Source organism: Seriola dumerili, unplaced genomic scaffold (genome assembly GCF_002260705.1).
Source record: "Seriola dumerili isolate Sdu_G_001 unplaced genomic scaffold, Sdu_1.0 BDQW01000025.1, whole genome shotgun sequence".
In the NCBI taxonomy this organism is placed as follows: Eukaryota; Metazoa; Chordata; class Actinopteri; order Carangiformes; family Carangidae; genus Seriola; species Seriola dumerili.
In genome coordinates, this window is record NW_019174280.1 from 20,735,884 (window position 1) to 20,760,095 (window position 24,212).

The window sequence follows — 24,212 nt, forward strand, 5'->3', positions numbered from 1 at the left end:
GCGGCGCCCGCGCTCTGCTCATCTGCCCACAGGGAGCACAGGAGCTATGAACAGATTGCTGAGCCACTGGGGCATGAGGGAAATAAATGTGTGAGTCTTTGCACGTGAGCGTAGGCGTGAAAGGGGAGGGGGCTGATGGCCCCTGTACCAGTCACACACACACACACACACACACACACACACACACACACACACACACACACAACTACTGACACATCTAAAAAATCTAATGACAGTGTAAAGGTGACAGTGTGCAGACGTGTTGTCTTGATGCAGAGCAGCTTCGGTTTGAGAGGAAACTAATTTACTGCAAAAAAAATCCCCAGATTATTGACTCTGATAATTATTCTTGTCTTGAACTCAGAATATCTGAAGCTTTCTCATATAAAAATGGCTGAATGTGTTTCCAGTCCAGTGTAGTCGATACTGTGATCCAGCAGCATGGACATGAGGGGGAGCCACAGGTGGGAAACACAGTCTGAACCGGACTGTTCTGGATCAGGTTTTAGTCGTGTGACACTGTTAGACGGGACGTTTCCTACATTTAAGGACTGGGTCAGTAGGGAAGCATACGCACTGTGACATGCTCCACTGCCGCGGTCGGCCTATTAGCATATGCATGTATACACACAAACACACACACACACACACACACACACACACACACACACACACACACACACACACACACAGTTCGGTGGTGTTACTCAGAGGCTAAAAATACATCATCAGGGAGAATGCTGGTGAGACCCCCCAGGGATGAATGTATGTGTGTGTGTCTGTGTGTGTCTGTGTGTATGTGTGTGTGTGTGTGTGTGTGTGTGTGTGTGTGCGCGAGCATGCGCGCGTGCCTGCATGTACATGTATGTTAAAGCCCCCAGGATGAAAAGGGGAGGAGTTATTTCACATGTCACACACAATAACACGCAGAGAACAAACATGCGGGATCACACAGAGATGCAGGAGCAGCACACGCACACACACACACACGCACGCACACACACACACACGCACACGCACATGCACCGTGTGTTTGAACAGTGTGGTTTGATGTGAGCTTGTGATGTAACATTTAACGCTTCACAGTTGTATGTTTCTCTCTTACAGGATGACTGTATGTGTGTGTGTGTGTGTGTGTGTGTGTGTGTGTGTGTGTGTGTGTCAGAACTTCTGCAGCAAGAGAAGTTTTTTTTGTTGTTTTTTTTTTAAATCAAATCAGACTGTTGACAGAAAAAACGGTCCATGTGTGAACGCTCACAACCTTTGTTCCCTTAATGAGGCACATTTTGTGCTTTCGCTGAATGAAAATGACCAATTAGCACGATTAGCGTCTTTCATTAGAAACACTGGGCATTGATAAGCACCGACAGAACTGACGGATTCAAAATGTTCAAGTTGTTTTTTTTTTTAATTGACTCTGTTTAATGGACAGAGATTATTTCTGATGCGGAGCTGAAACCATTTTAAAAAGAAAACGTACCTTATGTACAATGTTTTTGAGGATGTTCAGTGTCTATAATTTTCAGTATACAATGTAAAATGTGAACCGACCGCGCATAGATGAGACTTTTCTTAAATTAAAAGCGGTCCAGTGGCTCTTCGGACATTTTTTTGTGCTTTTTATGTCGAAGTTTTCCTGAAAGTCGAGTCGGTTTCACACACAGGAGCTTGGCTGCAGTGCGGCTGTGTTGTGTTCACATGTGTGCATGTGCCCTCCATACTCTCATGTGCACGTGTCCGGCTGTCCGTATAATCGGTGGCAGAGCAAAAGCTGGGGCCCTATCAGTCACATGATAGAGAGAGAGAGAGAGAGAGAGAGAGAGAGAATGAAAGAGGAGGGTGGTGGAGTGACGGAGAAGAGGTAATATGGGGAAGGATGGAAAGGGTCAAAAGTTGAGAGGAGATCATTAAGAGTCGTGGATCGGCGCAGGGAGCAAAGCATGAGGGGGAAATTCGGGGTTAGTGAAGAAGAGATGGAGTGTGTGTGTGTGTGTGTGTGTGTTGAAGTGGAAAAGTAAGAGAGAGATCGTGTGTGTAGCGGAGTGGAAGTCGGGACGGAGCGTTGACTCCAGTTAGAGAGGATCAACGCTGTCAGAGCGTTCAGCTGGGAAAATAAGCAGAAGAAGAAAAAAAGAAAAGTCACATGGAGCGAAACAGTCGCACAGATTTATCAGTGTGTCCGTCTCATGACTGATGATCAGGTGTTCACGTGAATTCCAGTAGCATTCCTGCTGTGTGTGTGTGTGTGTGTGTGTGTGTGTGTGGATCTGAACCACGTCTGTGAGGAAATGTCAAAAGAAAATTATTTATTGTGAACATTTTCATAATCCAGGCGGAAGGACTCAACTCTAATTTCTATTTAAATGAAAATAGTAAACCGCTTCCCCACACACACACACACACACACACACACACACACACATACACACACACACACACACACACACACACACACAGGAAACATATGGCACGCCCACACAACACCCGATCAGCTTACACTAAGTGCTGCAGTAGCACGTACGCAAACACAATCAAGGTAATTAAGGAGAGAGGACGACGCTGAGACCGGATAGACACATACAGAGAAGAGATTAAAGACGCAGTCACCACAGTCACAGCAGGTGATATTAAACAGTGAGTTGTCCTCCCACCCGCTCCCTGTAAACCCCGTCAAACAGTATAAAAACAGGTATTTAATTCCATCAGGATCTGTGAAGTAGAGGTGGGTGCACTGAGATAGCACAGATTAAAACTGAACTGGACATTTACAGAAGACGATGAAGAAAAGAGGAAACTCGTTCATATGAAAAGACACTGATAAAAAGATAGAACAATCAGCCAGGTCATTTCATTTCTCCTCACTATAATAAACTAGAAGCAGATGTGTGTATGGGGCTGTGTGTTTGCACCGTCATGTAATTCACATGTGCATAAGAGGCGCCACCTAAAATCTGATTGGATGACAGGTTTGTGTGTATCGCATCACAGTTGTTTTTCAAAGCAGGTTTAAAAAACAAAAAGCTACGTCATTGTTTATGTAGTAGATAATATAATATTAATAACTCTATTTATATAGACGCTTTAAAAACAGAGTTTACAAAGTGCTCTGAGGCAACAACAACAAAAGAAGCAAATAAATAAAAACAACAGGAGAGAGTAGAAACAGTGATGAAGCAAAAACATATAAAATGACGATAAAAATGGGGTTTAAAAAGTGATTTAAAAGAAGTCACTGATTCTGCTAACCCCGCCTCCTCCGGCAGCGGAGAGCTCGGTTATAAAACAGACGAGGAGCCGGTGAAGAGAAGACGGGATGATGTGATGTCCTCTGTTACTTTTTGCTGTTTTGTAAGTGAAACAAAAAGAAAAAGAAATTAAGAACTTATTTACTTGCTTATTTTTCTCACATGCGCTGGATTAAACTTAAACACTAGACACCTCAAATAGATACGAGCTCACTTTGACTCACACGGAGACGAGAAGCTTGTTTCATGGTTGAGTATTGAGTTTTAAACTGGAGTTTGACGAGCGTAACATGAAGCGGTGCATGCTGGGTCTTTCGGTAGATGTGGTCGAAGTCTGTATATTACCCTGGTGTTGTGTCTGGAGACTTGGCGACACTGGCGGCGATGAGCTGCGTCTCCATGGAAACTCTCTCCGGTGGGTTGTGTGCCGCACGGTGCAGTCTGAATTTCTTCCTCCTCGGTGCGTTCCTTCCTCCCTCTTCTCCTGCGAACGGGACTGTGAAAGCTGTGTGTGTGTGTGTGTGTGTGTGCGTGTGTGTGTGTGTGTGTGTCCTCAGCGCTAAGGCCTGTCCACTAACATCAGCCGAGAGAGTTCACACAACCTGGATTAAGACGTATTTATATATTTTAGCTCTGTGCTGGTTTTTCCTGCTTCATCTGCCCCCTTCTCTTTTTTCCTCCCTCCCTCCTTCCTTCTCTCTCTCCTGACCTGCTGTCTTTCCCTCCTGTGTGCACAACGGCTGCTTCCTTCCTGCCTTCTTTCCTTCCTTCTGTCTCCCCTTCCCTTCTGTGCTGTCTTGTCCTCGACCTTGGTTTTGTCCATTCGTGGCGTGGCGTGGCGTGGCGTGGCGTGGCGTGGCGTTTAGCTTTTGAGAGCACCCTGTACACCCCCACGCCTCAGGAGTACGGCAGAACATCCTCCACGCCCGTATCTCCATCCACGCCCACCTACCCAGCTCCTGGGACGCCATCACCCTCCTCCACCACCACGCCCCCGACCCCGCCGCTCCGGCACTCAGCCTCCCGATTCGCCACGTCACTCGGTTCTGCCTTCCACCCAGTCCTGCCTCACTACGCCACGGTCCCGAGGCGACAGCAAGCCTTTCCACAGGCCCCGCCCCCTGCCCCCGCTCCGGCCCCCGCCCCTCCTCCTCCACCCAAGTCTGTGGTGTGGTCAGCGTGCAGCTTTACCCCCTTGCCGCCATCACCCCCTGTCATGATAAGCAGCCCCCCAGGGAAGGCCACAGGTCCGCGGCCGCTCATCCCCATCGCGGCAAGGCCGCTGTTTCCCCCCTCTCACCCCAGAAGCCCCCCTCGCCGTCCCCCAACCGGCCGCGCCCATGTTCCCCGCACCCTCTCCCTTGACCCATCCGCAAAGCCATAACCTAACAGCATCACCAGCCCACCCCACCTCCCCCACTCCACCCCGCCCCCTCTCCCCTCCCCTGTAGCCCACCATCCGTCTTCCTCCTACACCTCGTCTCCCCCCTCCTCATCCCAGGCTCCCGGTGTGCCCTCTCCCTCCACAGCGCCCCTTGCTGCTGCAGCCACTGCCGCCACCTCTGCCTCTGTCGAGCACCTCTCCCTCCCCGTGGGCCTGGGCCTGTCAGGGCCGGGGGAGCCGGACACAGCCGCAGGCCCAGGGCCCCACCCGCCTCATGGGGGCTTCTCCTGTCAGCCCCAGGGTAAGGCCTCCAGTCTGGATTCTGCTCTCTCTTTCTCACTGCTTCTCTGCCCTCTCTCTGTCACTTCTTCTGACTCACACACTAACAGGGGGGCTACTGAACACTGTTGGATCTGTTATCAATGTAAAGCCGGACAACTTGACTTTACTTAAAGGTCCCATATTGAATTGAGGTAGATTTATAAGTGTTGTTTGATTATAGATCAGGTCTAGCTTCTATATTAATACTGTGAAAGAATCAAAGCGCTCAGTCCACAGAGAAATGCACACAGCCTGTATTCAGAAACTGAGCCTTAAAACCAGCCGTCAGGACTTCTGGAACTTTGTGATGTCACAACAAAGCAGTCACCAAGCCCCGCCCACCTGGACCCACCATCAAACCTGTGCAGGATTTGATTTCTCTGAGTGTTTTACCTGAAATCTGCTATATTATTTTTTTTTGGATCACTCGGAAAACTGTCAGCCAATCAGAAGAGAGACTCAGAGCCTCCTCTCTTCTGATTGGCTCAGTGACCTGTTGTTTCTAGAGCTCCAGAGAGAAGCCTGAGAGAGGAGATGCAAAACTACATTTGGTTGGTTTTTGGTTCATAAAAACTACAAACATGTCTTCTTCTGGATCAACACTTCAAACACAGGGAAAAGTGTAAAATATGGGACCTTTAACACACAATGCAAAACATGCATCAAAAGTTTATTTACAATAACATAACATCAATAAAACAGACATTTCTCATTGTTTAAAACATTCAATATCATGCATCATGTCCTTTCAAAAATAATAATTTCATACTTTAAGTCAGAGCAGGCTGCTCGCCCCTACGCAGGTTCATTGGAATCACATTGAGTTTTGAGTCTCATCTCTTTGAAGACAGTGAACTCCCGACAGGAACGTCTCTTTACAGGATGAAAGAGTCAAGACAGAGAGGAGATAATACTGCCAGTTAACATTTGTAGGTAGTGCTTCCATTTCCCGATGATTTGCTCGCACGATCTGGAATCACTGAATGTTAAAAGCTCTAAATGTAAAGTGAAATAACATTAAAACAAGCGACTCTTGAAGAAGTGGCTGTCGTTACATAAATATGTTTATCCATTGCAGAATGGCGCACGGTCACAGTGAAATTCAAAAGTAAGTAATTCTGAATCAATTTTTCGATTTAAGCCTGAACTTCCTGGCTGTCAGATTCGTCCATATTCATCCAGTGATGGTGGAAAAATGGCAGCTTTAACTTCCACATCACTGATCCACTGCTGAGGAGAAGCTGCTGCCTCAGAGCGACGCCGGTTGTTTTCTCTCTCACGAATTAAGACCTGATCAAACCCAACGACTTGAATGGATCAGCCAATTAGAAGCTGGCAAACGGCCGCAGCGCTGATGAAGGGGGGCGTGATCCATGTATCGATTCAAAGATGATAGTGATCACAATAAAAACGATATACTACGATATGATGCAATCAAACGCAATATTTTTCAGCAATATTGACTTCAATTGTGTAAGAAGAAATAGATTTCAGGCTTCTACTGAACTACATCAGGTATCACTACGCCTCAGTCCTGGCTGCCGTGACCAGATCCAGATTTCATCTATCCGGTGACTCTTTCCTCTCCGTTCTCAGGCTGCAGTTTCTGACATTAACACTGCTGCTGCTGCTGCTGCTGCTGCTGCTGCTGCTGCTGCTGCTGCTGTTGAGGGATCTCACGGTGCAGCAGTCTCTGCTGCACAGGCCTGTCTAACTTCTTTGTCAGTCTTTTGTCGTAAAAACTCCTGTGACTGTTTCTCCATGTGCTTGCTGGCTGCTGAAACGTGTCTGGTCCCTCAGCATGGCGTTCTGTCTCCTCTGATAGGAGTCTGTTATGATACAGATCACCGACTGAAGTCTGTATCCAGCCACTGCCTTTTGATTTCCTGGTTTCTTTCATCATCATCATTTTTCAACTTAAGTTCAACCTTTTTTTAATTTATTTTTTTATTCTTGTTTGTTTGTTTTTGGTTTTTTATTTCTCCACTCTTGTGCTGATCTTATGATTTCCGTTGGATTGACCCTCATCTGAGACTTGAGCGTGCAGCCGGTCCACCTCTCTGTGTAGGAGATAGTGGCAGTGGATCGCTGGCCATCCCGGTCCAAGTCAAATCACATTCCCATCAAATTATTCTTACAGCACTGCAGCTGATTTACGTAGATACTGTTTAAGTTCAGCTTCCAGCTCAAGTTTCATCCTTAAAAATGTAAAATAGAGCTGAACTTCTCACTTTTAAACAGCTATTAAAACACTTCAGTTCTCATGGTAAATATGTGTTTTCAACATTACGTGCACTCATCCATCCTCATCTGTTAGAGATCAGTTAGAAATATCCACAACACTAGCTCTCCTCTCCATTTTTGAGGGTTTTATTAATATTTTCTACGATGAAAATTTAAACTCACTTCTTGTTTACTTGCCTTTAAAACTCCAGTTTTGCATTTATATGCAAATAAAACCGCCGCTTCCCTGACCTTTGTCCCTGGGCATTTCTCTTCATTAGCTGCAGCGGGAAGAGGAGGAGGAGGAGCTCTAATGACCTTTGACCTCTGTGATAATCGAAATGATTGGCTTTGAAGGGACTGGACTGCTGGTTTTAATATTGATCACACGTTCACATTCCCTCATGGATTATTGATCATGGATTTAGGTCTGTGACGAGAACAGACTTATTATCCTTCTAATTATCATTAGACATGAAGTTGTAGAAAACTAGTTCAAACTTTTTATCACATACAAACGGATGAAATCGTCCAAAACAACAACTGCTGCCTCAGGCCCTGTGTTAAATGTCTTTTGGTCATTATGTGTTTTTATGACTGTGTGTATGTATGTGTATGTATGTGTGTATGTGTGTGTGTGTGTTTTGTTGACTGTTCTGTCTCTCTTGTCTATGTTTATTGGAATTTATAGGAAATTTGTTCAGCCAATAACAGAATTCATTCTAATTGTTTATAATTAACAAACGAGAAGCTACTTTAATGTGTAACTTACCACTGTTTCCATGCTGCCCGGTCCGACCTCTAACCATAAACCCAGTCACTACTACTCACTGAAGCTGCATGCTGATATGTTGTGGCATGCTGTCATTCCTAATGTGTGTACTCCATGTTCTGTTTCATCTGAAAATTTACATTACTGCCATTACTGCCCCCCGCAGAGATGACAGTGGTGTAACCTGTTGATGTGACCTGACAAAGAATTATTCAGGCTGAAACATCGTTTATTGCTGCTGCGCTTTTTAGTGGAGTCGTCTAATTGTTTATTACACTGACATGATAATGGGGGAAAGAGACGGGGAGGAGAGGGAGGGAGGAATTTACAAAATATTGAAATGTTTTTTTTTTGTTGGTTTTTTTTTCCAAAAATGAATTCTGCACTATACACTCACTGAGCACTTTATTAGGAACACCTGTACACCTGCTTATTCATGCAGTGCAGTGCATATAATCCTGCAGATACAGGTCAGGTCTGGTGGTGGTGGTATAATGGTGTGGGGAATATTTTCATGTCACACTCTGGACCCCTTAATACCAATCAATCATGGTCTGAATGCCACAGTCTATCCGAGTATTGCCAGTAATGGCTCCTTCCTGCAGGATAATGCTCCACGTCAGCTGACGGATCTGCAGAAATGATGTGATGCAGTCACGTCGACGTGGAGCAGAGTCTCAAAGGAAAGTTTCCGACATCTTGAGGAAGAACTGAGGCTGTTTGAGAGCTACTCAGTGTTAGTGTGGTGTTCCTAATAAAGTGCTCAGTCAGTGCATATTAAGTGAAGTGTTTTCACAGTGATGGAAAACATGTCAGACGATGAAAGGATTGTGTTGAAGTCCACACTGAGTCGACAGGTCTTTGCTCTGTGATGTTGCTCTGAATAATGACAGTTGAACTCAGTTTTCCTTCCCTGTGTCTTTGCCCATCCCCCATTGTGTGTCCCCCCCCCCTCCTCCCTCCCTCCCTCCCTCCAACAGACATGGTGCAGACCCCGGGGTTGACCACCCCCACTCCTGCCCCCACCTCCACGCTCCTGCCGCCCCAGCTCCACTGTGGACCGTCCGCGACCGCCACCCCGTGCCGCCACCGCGCCCCCACCGCCCGGCCCACCCACCCCTCCTCCGCCCCCGCCTCCCTCCAACCTCCCTCCCTAAACGCTGACTCCTTGCGGGACGCCCCCACCTCCACCAGGTCCCCTCCTCCCCCACGGAGCCCTCCCTCCTCGCTGCGGCGGCGCCACCCTACAATCCCCGCCGGACTGTTCTCTCCCGCAGAGGACCACCCCGTCTCGGGCCTGGCCGCCGCCCTCGCTGGAGCCAAGCTGCGCAAAGTGCCAAGGGTGAGCGCTTGATTGGTTACTTGATCAGTGGAAGGCTTGACGCGCCTCGTCTGAACTCGCTCTTTGTATCTGAACCATTTCACATAAACACCATCAAGGCTTTATTAAGCTGCGCGCGCACACACACAGTTAAACTCTTATTTCAGTGAAACACACACATACGTTATCACACAGAATCACTGTCACTGAAACATTCACGCACACACGCCAAGCTCATGGTTGATTACACACACACACACACACACACACTCTCTCACACTCACACAGAGTCGTCATCTGCCATGTCTCATCTCAGACGCCGAGATTTACATATAATGCTACAGCGTCCCCGCTAAACAATACACGCCTGCTTGTGTGTTTCACATGACAAAATACACACGTCAACCACAGATATGACAAAGAAAACATTGTGTTTTTTTTAATTATTTATGACTTTTCTTTTTCAATTCTTGTTTATTAACAGTTAGTAAAGAACCTGTAACATTCATTAGTATTTCACATGTCGCCCTGTGTCTCCGCAGTGTGACGACGCAGGGGCAGCTCTGGCAGCAGCCATGACGGGGGCTGGAGGAGCCGCAGGGGCCAAATCTGAAGCCAGAGGCAATGGCCCTCTGCCTGGAGGAGGGGGGCTCATGGAGGAGATGAGCGCCCTGTTGGCCAGGAGGTAGTGTCACGTCGCCGTGTGTCTCAGACATACACACTCCACACATGTTGATTTTGTTATATCCTCTGAAGAACTAGTTCATGCGCTCAATGATTCCCTGGTGTTCTTCAGCGTCATGAGTTTATTTGTAGTAAAATCCTGATTTAAGGAGAATAAATGTAGAAATTAGGAGCGATCTGAATTTTAAAAAATCTGGAGTGCAGGAAGAATTGAGTGATTTACGGTCAATTATATCATCATAGAAGAAAATTCAGATTGTTATTCTGCAACATTAAAACCTGTGTATCTCCGTATCCTGCAGGAGAAGAATTGCAGAGAAGGGCTCGTCACCTGAACCTGACCAGAGATCAGTAAGTACCATTAGTGCTGCTCTGTTTTCTGCTGCATCTACAGCGGCTTTGATTTAGCTCCAAATCTGTCATGACTACTTTCCCTCCGCCGCCGAATCGCACAATGGCTCGTCTGTGTGATGATACGCATAGTCTCCTCAGTGCAGGCCGCGCAGTCTGCGCTGCATTCACCACATTTCTGCCTGTAACGACTCCTCAGTCACTCAATGCTTTATCTGTGTGATGGTCTACAGGCCTCGAGTGGCTGTTGTGCACCAAATTCCAGTCTGTAAATCTCTGCTGTCAGATGCTGTTCAGTCTCAGATACTTACCCATAATGCAAAGAAACCATTGTTCAAAAGAGTCTTATATTAGTCTTTATTTGTTACGTATGAGTATATTTTATTATATTGTTTCCCTGATTCTTATCTGCTTCCATTTTCATATCTTATTGAGGCTGTTTGCTCGTAATAAAAACTCAGTACTTTATCAGTTGTCTTTATAGATGCAGTATAAAGAACATTTCTTAATGACTAAATCAGAACCTAAATATAAAAGATTGACAATAAAAACTAACTAAAGCAGAACAACAGAGTCATGTCATACGCACCACACTGCTGCTTTATTTAACACACAGCATTTGATAAAGGTGCAGGAGCAGTTTTGTGTTTATCTCTGGTGTTTTTGGTTTAAATTATAACAGAATCAAAAGGAAGAAAGACAAAGCGTCTCCCTCCTCTCGACTGTCCGCTGCCCGTCTCTGTTTGGTATCTGTTGCTCCTGTGAAGCAACTCTCTCTGATTATCACATCTGTGACCCCTCTGAGTGTGACTCATCTCTGATCTTTAAACCCTGTCTCTGTCTGTCCAATAGGAGGAGGGCGAAACAAACACAACCCCTAAAATGTCAGCCTGTAGCACACCAGGTAAGTGTGTCTGAAGGAAGAGCGAGGGGGAACCATCAGCAACAAAGCAACAGCAGTTAACATGCATCTTCCTAACACAGGCGATGAGGATCCAAGTTAGCATTTAACTACTTACATTTCTTCTGCAGTTATTGGAAGTCAACTTGTCTTGTTTTTTTCTGTGATGATGATTACAGGAAGTGATTCTCATATTTCTTCTGTGTTTTGTCTTTTTCTGCAGACATGCCCAGGAAGCCATGGGAAAGAACAAACACCATGAATGGTAGCAAATCTCCAGTTATTGGAAGGTACGGTGTTTACTCTCTGCTTCTCTTACACTGTGTCATATTGTTTATCGTTGCATTTTAAGTACATTTTATATCCTAAAAGGGTTCAGAGTTAATTTTACCTACCATATTATTTGTGTTTATTGCCTAGGTGATTAGCTAGCCGCTATGCTGCTAGCTTCTTTCCCAGTAAAAGACGCCATGGGGGGACGTATTCAAGCAATAGCGTCAGCTAGCTTTAGCATGATGCACTGCTGGGGCCGCTCAGTGCTGGCTAACATCACTAAAGCTTATGTAGCCTTCATGTGCATGTTGGACGTACGTCAGACACCCAACTTACCGCTGTGATGCGAATGAGCAGGAGAGAAGAAGAACAGGGGACGATCAGATTAGCGCAGCAGTTAGCAAGGCTACTGTTTTTCTTTTGGTTTTTTATTGTTCAGATGAAGAATCACAACCACACGTATCATCTATGCCTCTTTTTTACTGTAAACTCTGGCTGATATTCAACATGTATTCAACACATACGTGCTTTTAAACCTGTGCATCTTTAAAAGCATTGTCCGAAGCACTTATTCTCTTCCCCAGTAAACAAGCTGAATCTGAAAGTAACTGTTTGACCAGAATATCTTCATGATTACAAGTAAACAAAAGTACACAAATGTAGTCAGAGCCTCATAATGTTGCTGTAGTATTGTATTAGTTAAAGGTCCCATATAATATAAAGATAGATGTCTATGTGTTCTTTGATTATAAAGCAGGTCCAATTTCTATATTAATACTGTGACAGTATCAAAGCCTCAGTCCAAAGAGACATGCACACAGCCTGTATTCAGATACTGAGCCTTAAAACGAGCCGTCGGGACTTCTGTAACTTTGTGATGTCACAACAAAGCAGTCACCGCTTTCAGCCCCGCCCCAAGCCCCAAGCCCCGCCCATCTGGGCCCACCATCCAAACCTTGCAGGATTTGGTTTCTCTGAGTGTTTTACCTGAAACCTGCTATATTTCTATTGGATCACTCAAACCATGGGCACTCAAGCCACCTGAATAGCCTCAATTACAAGTAAACAAAAGTCCATACGTGCAGCCAGAGCCCTTATAATGTTGACAAATAGTTGTTGATAATACTTTCACTTCAAGATCCCGCTGTTGTAATTGGTTAAAGGATACTTCAATAGAACAGTGCTAAAGGTTCAGTAGCATCTAGCTGGATAGATTCTTCATCGTCTTTGCATATTAAAACACAAGCAATCCTTTATACTTAGCAGCCTATAAAAATGGAACAAATAGTAAAGGCAAATAAGATAATAAATATAGAATAAATATAATGAATAAAATGTATTTGTTTAACTAAAAATAGATTAAATTGCACTTCGGTAATGAGTCCAGCAGCTTTTCCACGAACAAGCTGTTTTTCAGTCAGTGGGTCCGTGCCCTTATGACTTTAAGCCTTTTATATCAACTGATAGTGTTAAAGTGAGTGTATGATAGTGTATGATAGTCTCTATAGTGTCGTGGACCCGACCCATGTCATTAGTCTGGGGACATACAGGACACAGACAGATGCTAAGCTGTAATTTGTAAAGCCGGTGTCTCTGCTGCTCACACAGACGAGAGTCTCCGTGGAGATTTCCCATGGGAGCAGATTCCTCCAACAGGTAGAGAGAAAAGGCAGCGGAGAGTCCGAGAAACCTTTTGCTTTAAAACAAATCTCCTTTTTTTTTTATTTTCATTGAGGTTTGCTGTGATGGACATGTTTTTTTTGTTTTGTTTTCTTTTGTTTTTTGTTTTTTGGTGAGGAGCTAATTTTAAATGTTTGAATGAAAAGTGTGGAATGAATTCTGTGTTGTCTTCGTCTTCCAAACCTCCCGGGCTGCAGGGGTCGGCTCTGCTCCTCTGTTGTTTTGACACGTGCCATTTGTGACAATATGTCATGTGGTTTCTCACCCAGTCGCTGCCTGGAGGGTGATCTCTAACGTAATCTAGTTATTGCTCTTGCATGCTGCCCAGCCCTCAAAAACCTTTCTTTTTTCTCTCTTTCCTTCAAAACAGGGAAATCCATATGTGTGCGTCACATGCTATACACCCACCCTATCATACACCCAAACACAAAAAAACGAGTGTCCACCCAGTGCAGAGTAGACTTGGCACGGTGTTATCGTTGCAGAGCCAGAACAGATCCAGCAGGCTCTCACAGATAAGACCCCGCTGTGTGTGTGTGTGTGTGTGTGTCTGTGTGTGTGCGACCAGATGGGCGTTTTTGATTGCAGCTTATTAAAAGTGACTTTAATATGTGACCCAAAGAGAGCTGCTGCTGGTGCATCTGTAAATAAGTTGTTACAGTAATTTGCAATTTCAAAAATACAAATAATGACATTATTAGGCTTTTATTCAGCATGGAGTTACATTAACATGCACTGAGAAGCATTAAAGGCAAAGTGCCAGACTCAGTGTCTCACTACCTGACTCCCTCACCTCCTCTGTTTCTTTTGTCCTGTTCTACGTACATTAGCTTTAAACCGGAAACACCCAGACAAATAAAACTGAAGGACTCCAAACATAATTTCCGCCCGCCGGTGAAGCCCAGCCACTAAATGACCTGCTGCCGAGCACATTTCCTTTTTTTTCGCTTCTGCTTCCTGTCACGCTTCCTCTCTTCAAAGTGATTGGCTGCTCGGTGACTCCCCCCCCCCTCGATGACTCGCACATACAGTAAAGAGCTCGCTCAGTGTTTCTGCATCGATGTGGCTCTTTTCATTAATGGCTGGCTCCTCCTGGCTCGTGGCTGGGCTGTTGATAGGCCGAACTTTTCATTCAAAGATGTGTGGAAAAAAAATAATTGTGAGGTTGTTTCCAGATGTGGAACGTTTCAAAATAAATTACACATGGACACGCTACAGGATCATTTCTTGACATGTTGGAGAGAGAGTGTGTGGAGCTGCAGATTTCTAACATCATGACAGGAGTTTTTTTTTATATATATATGTATATATATATATATATCCTGTGACCTGCTGTGAACAGTGTGTGTGTGTGTGTTTGCATTTGTGTGTGTTTACATGCATGTCTAGGTGTGTGCATGCTGGATCCTAACTGCAGTTTAGCCCGCATTGTTTTTTATGTGTAGACATTTTATATCAGGTGATGAGGAAAGTAGAAAATCCCAAAGGTTTGATTGGTGAAATCTTATTTCTTTACATTAAACAGATCATTGGTTTAACATGAAGCAGGCCAGACTATGATAGTTTATCAAATCCACTGTCCATTTAAACAGGTCACGTTGTTACATTATCTCCCAATGAGGATGTAGGACAAGAGGGCAAAGGGTGACACGTCCAGCTCTGCATTGATTTGACAGACATGACAATAATGGAGCAGTGATGATGCTCTTTCACCTCATCTCTGCCTCTTTCTTCTTTTCTCTTTCTTTTTTTTTCTGTCTCTTCTCTCAGACCTAAATCCACTCCTACACCTACTGCATCCCTAAGTGCCAACGGTGTGCCAACAGAAGCTGTTGACTATGACAGATTGAAACAGGTTTGAAATTTTATGATTACTTTATGGCACAAACATCTGTTGAAACTACAACAAGCCGGCTGTGTAACAAAACATTAATGTGCTTGTTTCATGCGTCCACTCTGTTCATCTCTCATATATTTTTAGTACTTTATTAAATAAAGCATTTCATTTCTTAACAAAACTCTTCCAGCTCTTTACAGCTTTTAAGACATTATTGCAGGGATTAGCCGCCTGTTAGTCCTGCTTTCTCCTGTGAGTTGTAATAACTGCAAATCTTATATACTGTATGTTTCCTGTGTTCAGACCTACAATGTCCATAATTTGCAAACTAAAAAATACCTGCACACACACTGGTAATCTGACACCATTTTCATGTCAAACTGCATTTTAGTGGTTTGCAGACGTTTTTTTTTGTCTGTGCTGTATTTTTTTGGGTCAGAAACTTTGTGTTTTTCACTGTTACTCAGCACGGAGGCCATTACATCCAATGACATCCACAGATTATCCTCGTTTTATCAGTAAATTTGGCTGAAATATTCTAATATGTTGCACAAAAACGTGGAAATGGCGAATAAATGTCTAAATTATATGTAATTCTGCTTCAAGATTGTGAATCATATTTATATATGATACCAAAATAAAAGATCTCAAGCAAAGCCTCCACGGACAGAGGGATTTCCATTGGTCAGTCTTTCTTCCATTACTAATGCAGCCCTCTTAGTAGTAAGAAGTGTGGGTGTGCACAGTAGTGCTTCTCCCTCTGACCTCTGTAATGAGCCTGTTAGATAAGTGCGGAGTCTGTCGCAGTGCTGCCTATCTGTCACCACAACTGGTCACAGCAGCGGGACTGTGAGACAGATGACACCCTCCAAAGCCACCGCTAAGCTCGCTGTCGTTATCGTCCCTCTCAGTCGCTGTGTTTATGAAAGCAGGAGATCATAGCTCAGACTTGAGGCTCATAATGCTAATGTAGCCTCATGCTGTCTCTGTCAGTTTGTTTACATCTGTCCATCACTAAGTCAGTCTTTAGACCTAATCTCAACAGGATTAGCTTCTTTTCTAAAGTAGACAAAGAACCTCCGTTTGCCAGTTGGCAGCAGCTCCACTTCGCCAAATCCAAACACCGCTGTCAGTTATCATCTGAGCTGAAGGTGGAGATGAGTCTGGTCTGGTTTGATCTAATGACACTGTGTTGTTTCATTTTTTTTTTCTGTTTCTTTTTAGGACATCCTGGATGAGATGAGGAAGGAGTTGTCGAAGCTAAAAGAAGAGCTCATTGATGGTAATTTCTATTCACACATACATCCTGCAGTCAATTTACACATCCATTAGGCACTGTTTAGATAACCCGTATTTTCAGGTTTAGTATATTTAACCCTGAAACAGTGTCTGATGACAGGAAGTGAAATAACCAACACGCTCTCTTCTCAGAAACATCAAGCAGTTAAGTTAGCACCAGAGCTATAATGACTCATAACTTTAACAGCTGCACAGAATGTGGTTTTTCACATGCAGAAAGATTATTTGGCATCAGCAGCACTGGTGTTGCTGCAGCAGTGGCAGGATTTTCAGTTTTGCAGGCTGCTGCAGACACACTGCCTGTCGCTAGAGCTCAGGTATATTTAACAGTGACATCTTCTGCCAGAAACAATGTCCTGGTTATTTTTGGATAAGCCACAAACCTCACTGTCAAAAGTTTACATTGTTTGTGTGATGTTAAAACTTTTTTAAATGTCTTTTTTTAATTCTTGTACAAATTAAATTTCATTCATCTCCACTGCATTTAAGTTGGGGAGGATAGATTTCTCAAAATGTGGAAAAAATAAAACTAAAACTGGCAAGATAGGTTGTCACATGAGTGAGCTGACCCTTTTAAATGTTGTACGTTTTGCTATTGCTACATAGCTATTGTTAGCATTAACAGCTGTTTATTTACTAGTCTAGAAGAAACGTTGCGAGTTCAGCATCAAACTTCATTACTTTACCCATCAACAGCTGTCTCCAGAGGTGGAAAGCAACACCAATGTTAACTCTTGTCTCTATTACGTCTTTTCTTCTACTCAAGCGCTCTCAAGTTAGCATGCTAACGAGCTAGCCCCGGCCCATCTCATCACTTTCCAATAGCGACTCACTGTAGCCTCCAAATCTGCCCTGTATTATAACCTCTTGTCTTGTAAACAAAGCTGTTGTCAAGCGACAATCACCAGCACCTGCCTCCGCCAAGAAACTACTTTTGCCGGCAGAGAAAACTTGAAAATAACCCCTTTAAGTAAAAATGGGTGATACACAGCTTTGGTTAAAAATAACTCCGTCTTTCACTCCGTGTCCTCAGCAATCCGGGAGGAGCTGGGCAAGTCCAGCACGGCATAGAGGATCCGGACTTGCCGTTCAGAACACCTACATCCACGTGACCCGACAGACGAACCCGACGGTCAATTTAAGACATGACAAAAACGACAGCAGCAACACGACGGTGGAGACGGTGATGATGATGATGATGGTGGTGATGATGATGATGATGATGATAATGATGATGATGATGATGACAATAATCACATTAATACTGAGAGAGGACTTTTTTGGGGGGATGGGGGTGGGGTGGGAAGAAGCAATGGACTAAACAACAATGGACAGGGGTAGTGGTGATGCAAGCCTCCAGTCCCCGCAGATCCCCCACCTCCCCTCCCCCTCCAACTGGGGGGCATCTCATCATGAAGGGGGGAGGAGGAGGGGGAGGGGGCAGTGCATGGTCTGAAAGAGAAGTGAAAGTCTTTATGCAAAGATGATTTCTGTCTCTTTGTCCAATGATAGCAAGAAAAAAAAAAAAAAAAAACACACACACACAACACAAAAATAATCGTGAACTCTTGGATGATACTGTATTAACCATCAGTGAGCAGCGACGGTGACGCTAAGAATCACAACTGTTGGGGATGTACGATCAGTAAGTGGGCGAGAAGGAAGAAGGTGGGGATGGAAAAATAAAAACGTTTTTTTTCCCATAATGCCATAGGGGTAGCGTGCGTGCGTGTGTGTGTGTGTGCGTGCGCGTGTGTGCGTGAGTATGTATGGGGGACTGACAGTCTCTGGTGAAGTCCACCACTGCAGGACACTGTAAAGCTCGTCTTCCTTAAAAAAAAAAAAACGAAAAAAAAACCAAACTATTTTAACCCTGAACATGTACAAAAGAGAGAAAAAGTTATTTAGGAAAAAAAAAAACCACACACACAAAAAAAAAAAAAAACGCGTATCTATCCACCATGTCTGTTTCAGTGTAGATCTATGGCCATATCAAGTAGCTCAATAATCCAGTCTTTTAAACAGGAAGCTCTCCTCTGTCTGTCGTCTCTTCATCTGTGGAACCATAACCAGACGTCGTCGTCGTCGTCGTTTCCCTTCCTGGAGTGTGGAGACATTTTACCGTCATGCTAGTTGACCATGGCCAGACGTGTAGATAGAACTGACTTCCTTCCTTGTACCTTTTTTTTTCCCCCAATTTGAAGACTCTCTACTTCCCTCCCGCCTTTCTTCGTCAGTCTCCGTCATGTCCGTCACATTTTGGTTACTCCGTTTTGGTGCACGTGCGGTCGTTTTCTTTACAAGGTGAAGGTCACAACAAGTCTGCCACGAAAAATTGTATTAACTCTCACAAGTTTTATTACAAGCAATAAGTGTAGCATCTATTTTAAGGCCCACCTGCCCGAGTCCCAACGCCACCAAACATATTTCAGTGTGTGTGTGTGTGTGTGTGTGTGCGTCTCGTCCTTTTTGGCCCTCCTGAGCTCTCGTAGGGGCCGGTTTTTTTTACTGTGTTTGACACTTTGCCACCTCTTGTCAACTGTGTTGCAGATTTTCTGTGAAACTGAAGGCTGACATGAAAGAATATCAGAACAACACTGTAACAATCACAACACAACACTCTCCTTTTTTTTTTTTTTCCTATGAAATCCAAGGAGACTGTATCTTTAGCCACATTGGAGTTGAATTTTTTTATGGTTTATTTTTATTTTACAGCGTTTATAAGAGTAAAACTTTTTTTTTTTTTAAAGGTGCACAGGTCAACCCAAATGTGTAAGAGATGGTGTCCAAATGAGGACATGAATGTGCCATTCACTCTTTTCACCAGTGCTTACTGATGACGTGTTTGTTTCATCTTTTTCGTCTTTGCCTTTTTCTCCTGCCTCTGTCAAATCCTTAAAATGAGAAGCTGTATTTTCCCTGAAACACACACACATATAGAAGGGAAGTGTAACTTTTATTTTAAAACACTTTTTATTTCAACATTTCTTTCAGTTGAGCGCTGAGTTTTGTTGAGTACAATCAACCTGAGAGGGATATGTTGGGAGCTGAGACTGGTGTCCATAAACTGTAGCTGTTGCTCTGAGATTGCGTTGTCAAGGGCAAACGTTCATGTTGGTCTCAGTGCTGTTCTTTGTTTCCACATGAGGTCCTGAGGCGGGACGGCCTCCTTAATACAATCAAACCTCATGACTCTTCAACAGCCACTTTACGTTGGAGTCTGCAGGAAAAACATGGGGCTTAATAACGACCCTTTGACCCTCCAGAGGATTCTGAGGTGATAGGATATCCTAGAAAAAAAGTTTTAATAAGTAACTTAGCATTCTTGGTATCTTGATGGTTACAAGCATCAAACTGAGAACTTACAAGGCAATACAGTGTAAGCACTATGACTGTAGTTCATCCTTAATGTCACCACTCTGGCCCCTTTGCAACAGTAAGAATATTTGTACCTTAAAGGGGGCACTGCAGTGATTTCAGATTTAGCTTCCATAAGGTTTGGGAGGCTTGCAATAGGCCAGTATTTCAAAATAATGGTCAAAATGTCAACATCGAAGGCCAGGATTCTCTGACGATGCTTGGTCCTTCAGTTCCCATTATGCAACTTGATAGCATCTTTTCATGAGACTCTCTGACTTGCCTGGTCATCATCCACGTCTCTCAAGTTCCATACCACCACTTTCAGATAACCTGTATGACATCATTATAAGGTCCTGTTCACACCTGGCTTTAACATCTGATCGGATCTCACTTCCCCCGCTCTATATGCAAATAAACACGTATATACGTTGTTGTTTTTAGCCAATCAGAGAGAGAGAGAGAGAGAGAGAGAGAGAGAGCGGGGAAAGGAGCGGTTGAGTGACTCGTTGCTCTGCACACAGCTCTACAATAAACTACGGTTTTACCCATTTGAAATATATTCAGTTCAGTATGAAACTGTTGAGACTTATTAGACTGTGGCGGAGGACGTCAGTTGAGTAGGCGGTCCTTCAGTGAGGCCCAGGACAGATTTGCGTTCACACTGTTAAAAGAATGTGGCCCAGACCACCTCCAAATGTGGTCTCAATGCATCTTGGGTGCGTTCACACCTGAACCTGTGATTGGGTCACCTGAGACAGATGTTGATACCAGGTCTGAACATAACGAGGGTTATTTTTCACAGAAAACATTATTCAGCTGGTCTCCAAGGGCTGAGTAGCACTTCACATGTAGACTGATTTTTGATGTGTAAAATCTGTAGAGTGCCCCTTTGAATTACCCCTAGAGAAGTGGCTAATGCGTTATCATCATGCATAGCTTTTAAACCTGGTATCCTACCAAAAACAAGGTTTTGTTAATCAGGGGCTGTCATACAACACAGCTGTTCAAGGGCTTGGATGTTATAGCTTTATTACAAAAGATTTTTTAAAAATCAAACACTGAGAAAATAATTTCCCCCCTCAGTTTCTGTCATTTGCTTGAGTTTGGGTCGAATTTGTTAAATAAATACTGTGGTTAAAATAAAAAAAAAGGACATACAGATGCCACGGCGTCTGTTCCAACTGGTCTACGTCATGCTCTAACTCTCTGTTGATAAAGTTGTGTCATCTCCTCATCCAACCTTTTTAAATGGAAACACGCAAGCCAAGAAGGCTCCCTGTCCTGAGTGTTTACACAGCATCGATTGCACTTTAAGATGAAAAACAAAAAAACAACAAAAAAAAAAAAATAACCCACAGAGCAAAACCAACATCCTCTGACAACAGTTGCTTAAAAGCCTCTGTCGCCAATAGTGGGGGCTATCTCACCAAAGGATTCAAGCCGGCAGTCTCCTGCTAAAACATGATCACTCTCAACGAAGTCGCCTTTTCTTATTTTTGTATCATTGTTGTCAAAGAGATCTAAAAAAAACAAAACAAAAAAAAAAAAACAAAAAAAAAAAAACAGAAAGATGTCCATCTCTATATTCAGTCCTCCGGACGCGATGGCGGGTGAAATGTTTGGATGGAGAGAAGTTTTCCTTTGTGAAGCTATGTAGTCTGTGCCTTGTTCTGAAGTTGCATTTATATGTCAAAGATATAAAGATGACTAGTAATAATATCTAGGGACTGTAATTATGATCACATGCAGTTGTTATTTTGTTTGTCTTTCTGTTTTTTTTTTGTTTTTTTTTTTTGTTTTTTTTCATCATGGTCATTTTATTTTGAAAGGAGAGTTCAATGACCTTGGTACTGTTCCCCACCAGGAAAACACCTTTGCACCAAGATCTTCTTTGTTTGTTTGTTTGTTTTTTTTTTTTTTTACATACACGTGGTTTCTTTCTATACAGTTGCGAGGTTGCTTTTCTTACAGCTCAGAAGTACAATCAAACCTTTTAAGAGATGAGGCTTATAAGGGTTCAAAGATGATCTTTGCGCTCAGATGATGATTTTTCTAAACCTCCAAAAATCCCTGTTTGGAAGTCCAGATGAGTCCCGGCTGCAGTGTTCTGTGTTCCCTCATTGCCATTTAAACGTCAAAGAGACCGCTTGCGTTTCAGCAGCTAATCTTTCTTTCCACACTTGGAAATCTCTCAGAAAAAAAACAAAAACAAAAAAACTCTTCTTGTCTGCTCCATGTTAATGTCAGATTGCTGATGGAAACATTTATCTTTGTCCGTAAACCCCGTTTTTCTGCTGAAGGAACTGAAAAAGAATTTGTGAATTTTTGCGGGAATATTTGCAGGAATGAATTGTGGCTGAAGCAAGTTTCATTGGATGGGTTTCCAGACGTGTTCTTTTATCATCTGCATTGTACCATACTGTTCTCACGTTAATTAGTCTTTCTTACATGCTAACATATTGTTTTGTTTGAGCAAATTAAATAAAAATTGCAATATAAGACTAGAAGTTGTTTCTTTTTTAAATGATGACGACCGTTTTCACCTTTGATTAGCTGCTAGTTATCAATTAGCTACTGGTCATACCAGACCAAGGAAGGCTGTAGTAAGAAAAACGTGTGTTGAATTAAGCAAAGGTTGTGTTTTATTTGTTTTGAATTAAACCTTTTTTTGCAAGAGGAAGTTTAAGTGATTTCTTCTTTCAAAAGTTATATAGTGTCACATTAAAGGTCCCATATTATACACTTTTCCTGTGATATACTGTATATGTGGGTTTCAGAACCTAAAAACCATCTCAGTGTAGTTTTACATCTCCTCTCTCAGCTCTAGTAGAAACAGGTCTGTAAGTTTCTGAGTGAATAAAAATATAACAGATATCAAGTTACAGAAGTCATGATGGCTCGTTTTCAGGCTCAGTTTCTTTCTTTCTTGCTGTGTGCATTTCTCTGTGGACTGAGCGCTTTGATACTTTCACAGTATTAATGTAGAACCTAGACCTGCTTTAAAATCAAAGAACATATGGAAATGTACCTTTATACATATATATGGGACCTTTAAGTTAATAATGACTTGCTGCCCTTGTTCCCTCCCTGGTACGTCCTCATCTGTCGTTACACCAGGTCAGCCAGAGTCACAGCCCCATTAACTGTGACATCAGGTCTGACTGCGCCTCGTGCTAACACTCAGCGGAGGAGAACAGGAAGAGAAAGACTAACTGAAAATGTATGCCTGAAACCTTTTTTTTCCCTTTTAGCTTGATGTGTTTACCTTCTCTGGTGTCGGCGAGCTGAGCCGAGCTGCTGCTGCAGGGTGAGACCAAGATTTGAAAATGCAATACTGCAAGTTGTGGTTCAGTATGCTCAGCAACAAGGAATATTCTCAGAGGATTTTATACTGATCCACAGGAATCGGACACTTCACAGCTGTTTAATATTTATTTTTATTTTATTTTATTTTTTGGATCGTCCAATATCAGGGTTTTATCTTTTTTATTCCCCCACCCTTGCACAATAATTTTTTTAAGGGCTATGCTTGGTTTCCAGCTTCCAGATCTATCTCAGCTGTTTATCAAATGCAGCTCGCCTTATTTGTTTTTGTCTGTTCAGAAAACTTTACGTTACTCACCGGGTCTGGTGATGTGTGACATTGAGAGAAACAGGGTTGAGCAACAGGGAGCGCTGTGGAAAAGAATAGAGAAACATATAGAGTATACTCTACATTTCTCTATTCTTGTGTACAGTGCAAGTATTTTTTGTTTAGAAAGATTAAAATATGTCACTATATTGACTGTACTTTTGATAGTATAGATTTGTGGATATGGTATTTTGCAAAAAGAAAAAAAGATTAAATTATGTTTTTTTTTCTCTTTTTCTTGCATTAAATTCTTATCAACCAAAAAGCAGATTCTCTAAATACAACATAATATCTGACTTTATCTTATTACTTAAGAGCTTCATAATAATCTCACTGGCACAAACTTCAAAAATTTCTGGTTTGCAGGGCGGAAAAAAAACCTGCGTTTAAAATTAAAGGAAACTCCCAACCCTTAATTGTTTGTAGAAAAAAAAAAAAAAAATAGCACTTCTGTGCAGCTTCACTTTACAACACAGTAGGTCTGCACCAACACTTCCTGTGGGTGGAGAATAAAGAGGTCTGGCAGTGCATATGCAGTTCATTTGAGGTTTTGTTCGACTTGCAGCCAAAGAGAGGTTGCACTGTGGCAAAAGCTGCACTACAACAGGAAAACAACCTGAGCTGAGAGCGGGTAGTGATGCTGTAATTGGATTGGAGAGTTTGAATTTTCAAAATCACTTTTCTTCCTCTTATTGTGTCAAGGAGCTTTGGCTATAACTGACAGTTGTGAATAATGTGTCACAACAGTCGGGTCTCCGAGACGTGTTTGCTTATGCAAATAAGACAAGGCACGCAGCTGTTATTGACTCCATGCAAACTTCATGTCTGAGTGACTTCATATGCTGAAGGTAGTTTGATACAAACACTGTTGATGCACTTTGCTATAACACTAACAAACCAAGTGAATGATTTAAAGATAATAAGAATAAA

The 24,212-nt window shown here is 43.1% G+C and overlaps 1 protein-coding gene across 1 annotated transcript in view; it reads left to right on the forward strand.

Annotated features, from left to right (window-relative positions):
- The window catches only part of enah (ENAH, actin regulator), a 112,031-nt gene extending 94,472 nt beyond the window's left edge, over positions 1 to 17,559 (forward strand). Inside the window, 9 exon segments of the mRNA XM_022770450.1 lie at positions 8,937 to 9,141; positions 9,144 to 9,287; positions 9,809 to 9,951; positions 10,253 to 10,301; positions 11,154 to 11,205; positions 11,426 to 11,492; positions 14,926 to 15,010; positions 16,217 to 16,274; positions 17,325 to 17,559. Coding sequence (XP_022626171.1) covers positions 8,937 to 9,141; positions 9,144 to 9,287; positions 9,809 to 9,951; positions 10,253 to 10,301; positions 11,154 to 11,205; positions 11,426 to 11,492; positions 14,926 to 15,010; positions 16,217 to 16,274; positions 17,325 to 17,362 — 841 coding nt within the window. The 3' untranslated portion in view covers positions 17,363 to 17,559.
- The last annotated feature ends 6,653 nt before the right edge of the window (positions 17,560 to 24,212 follow it).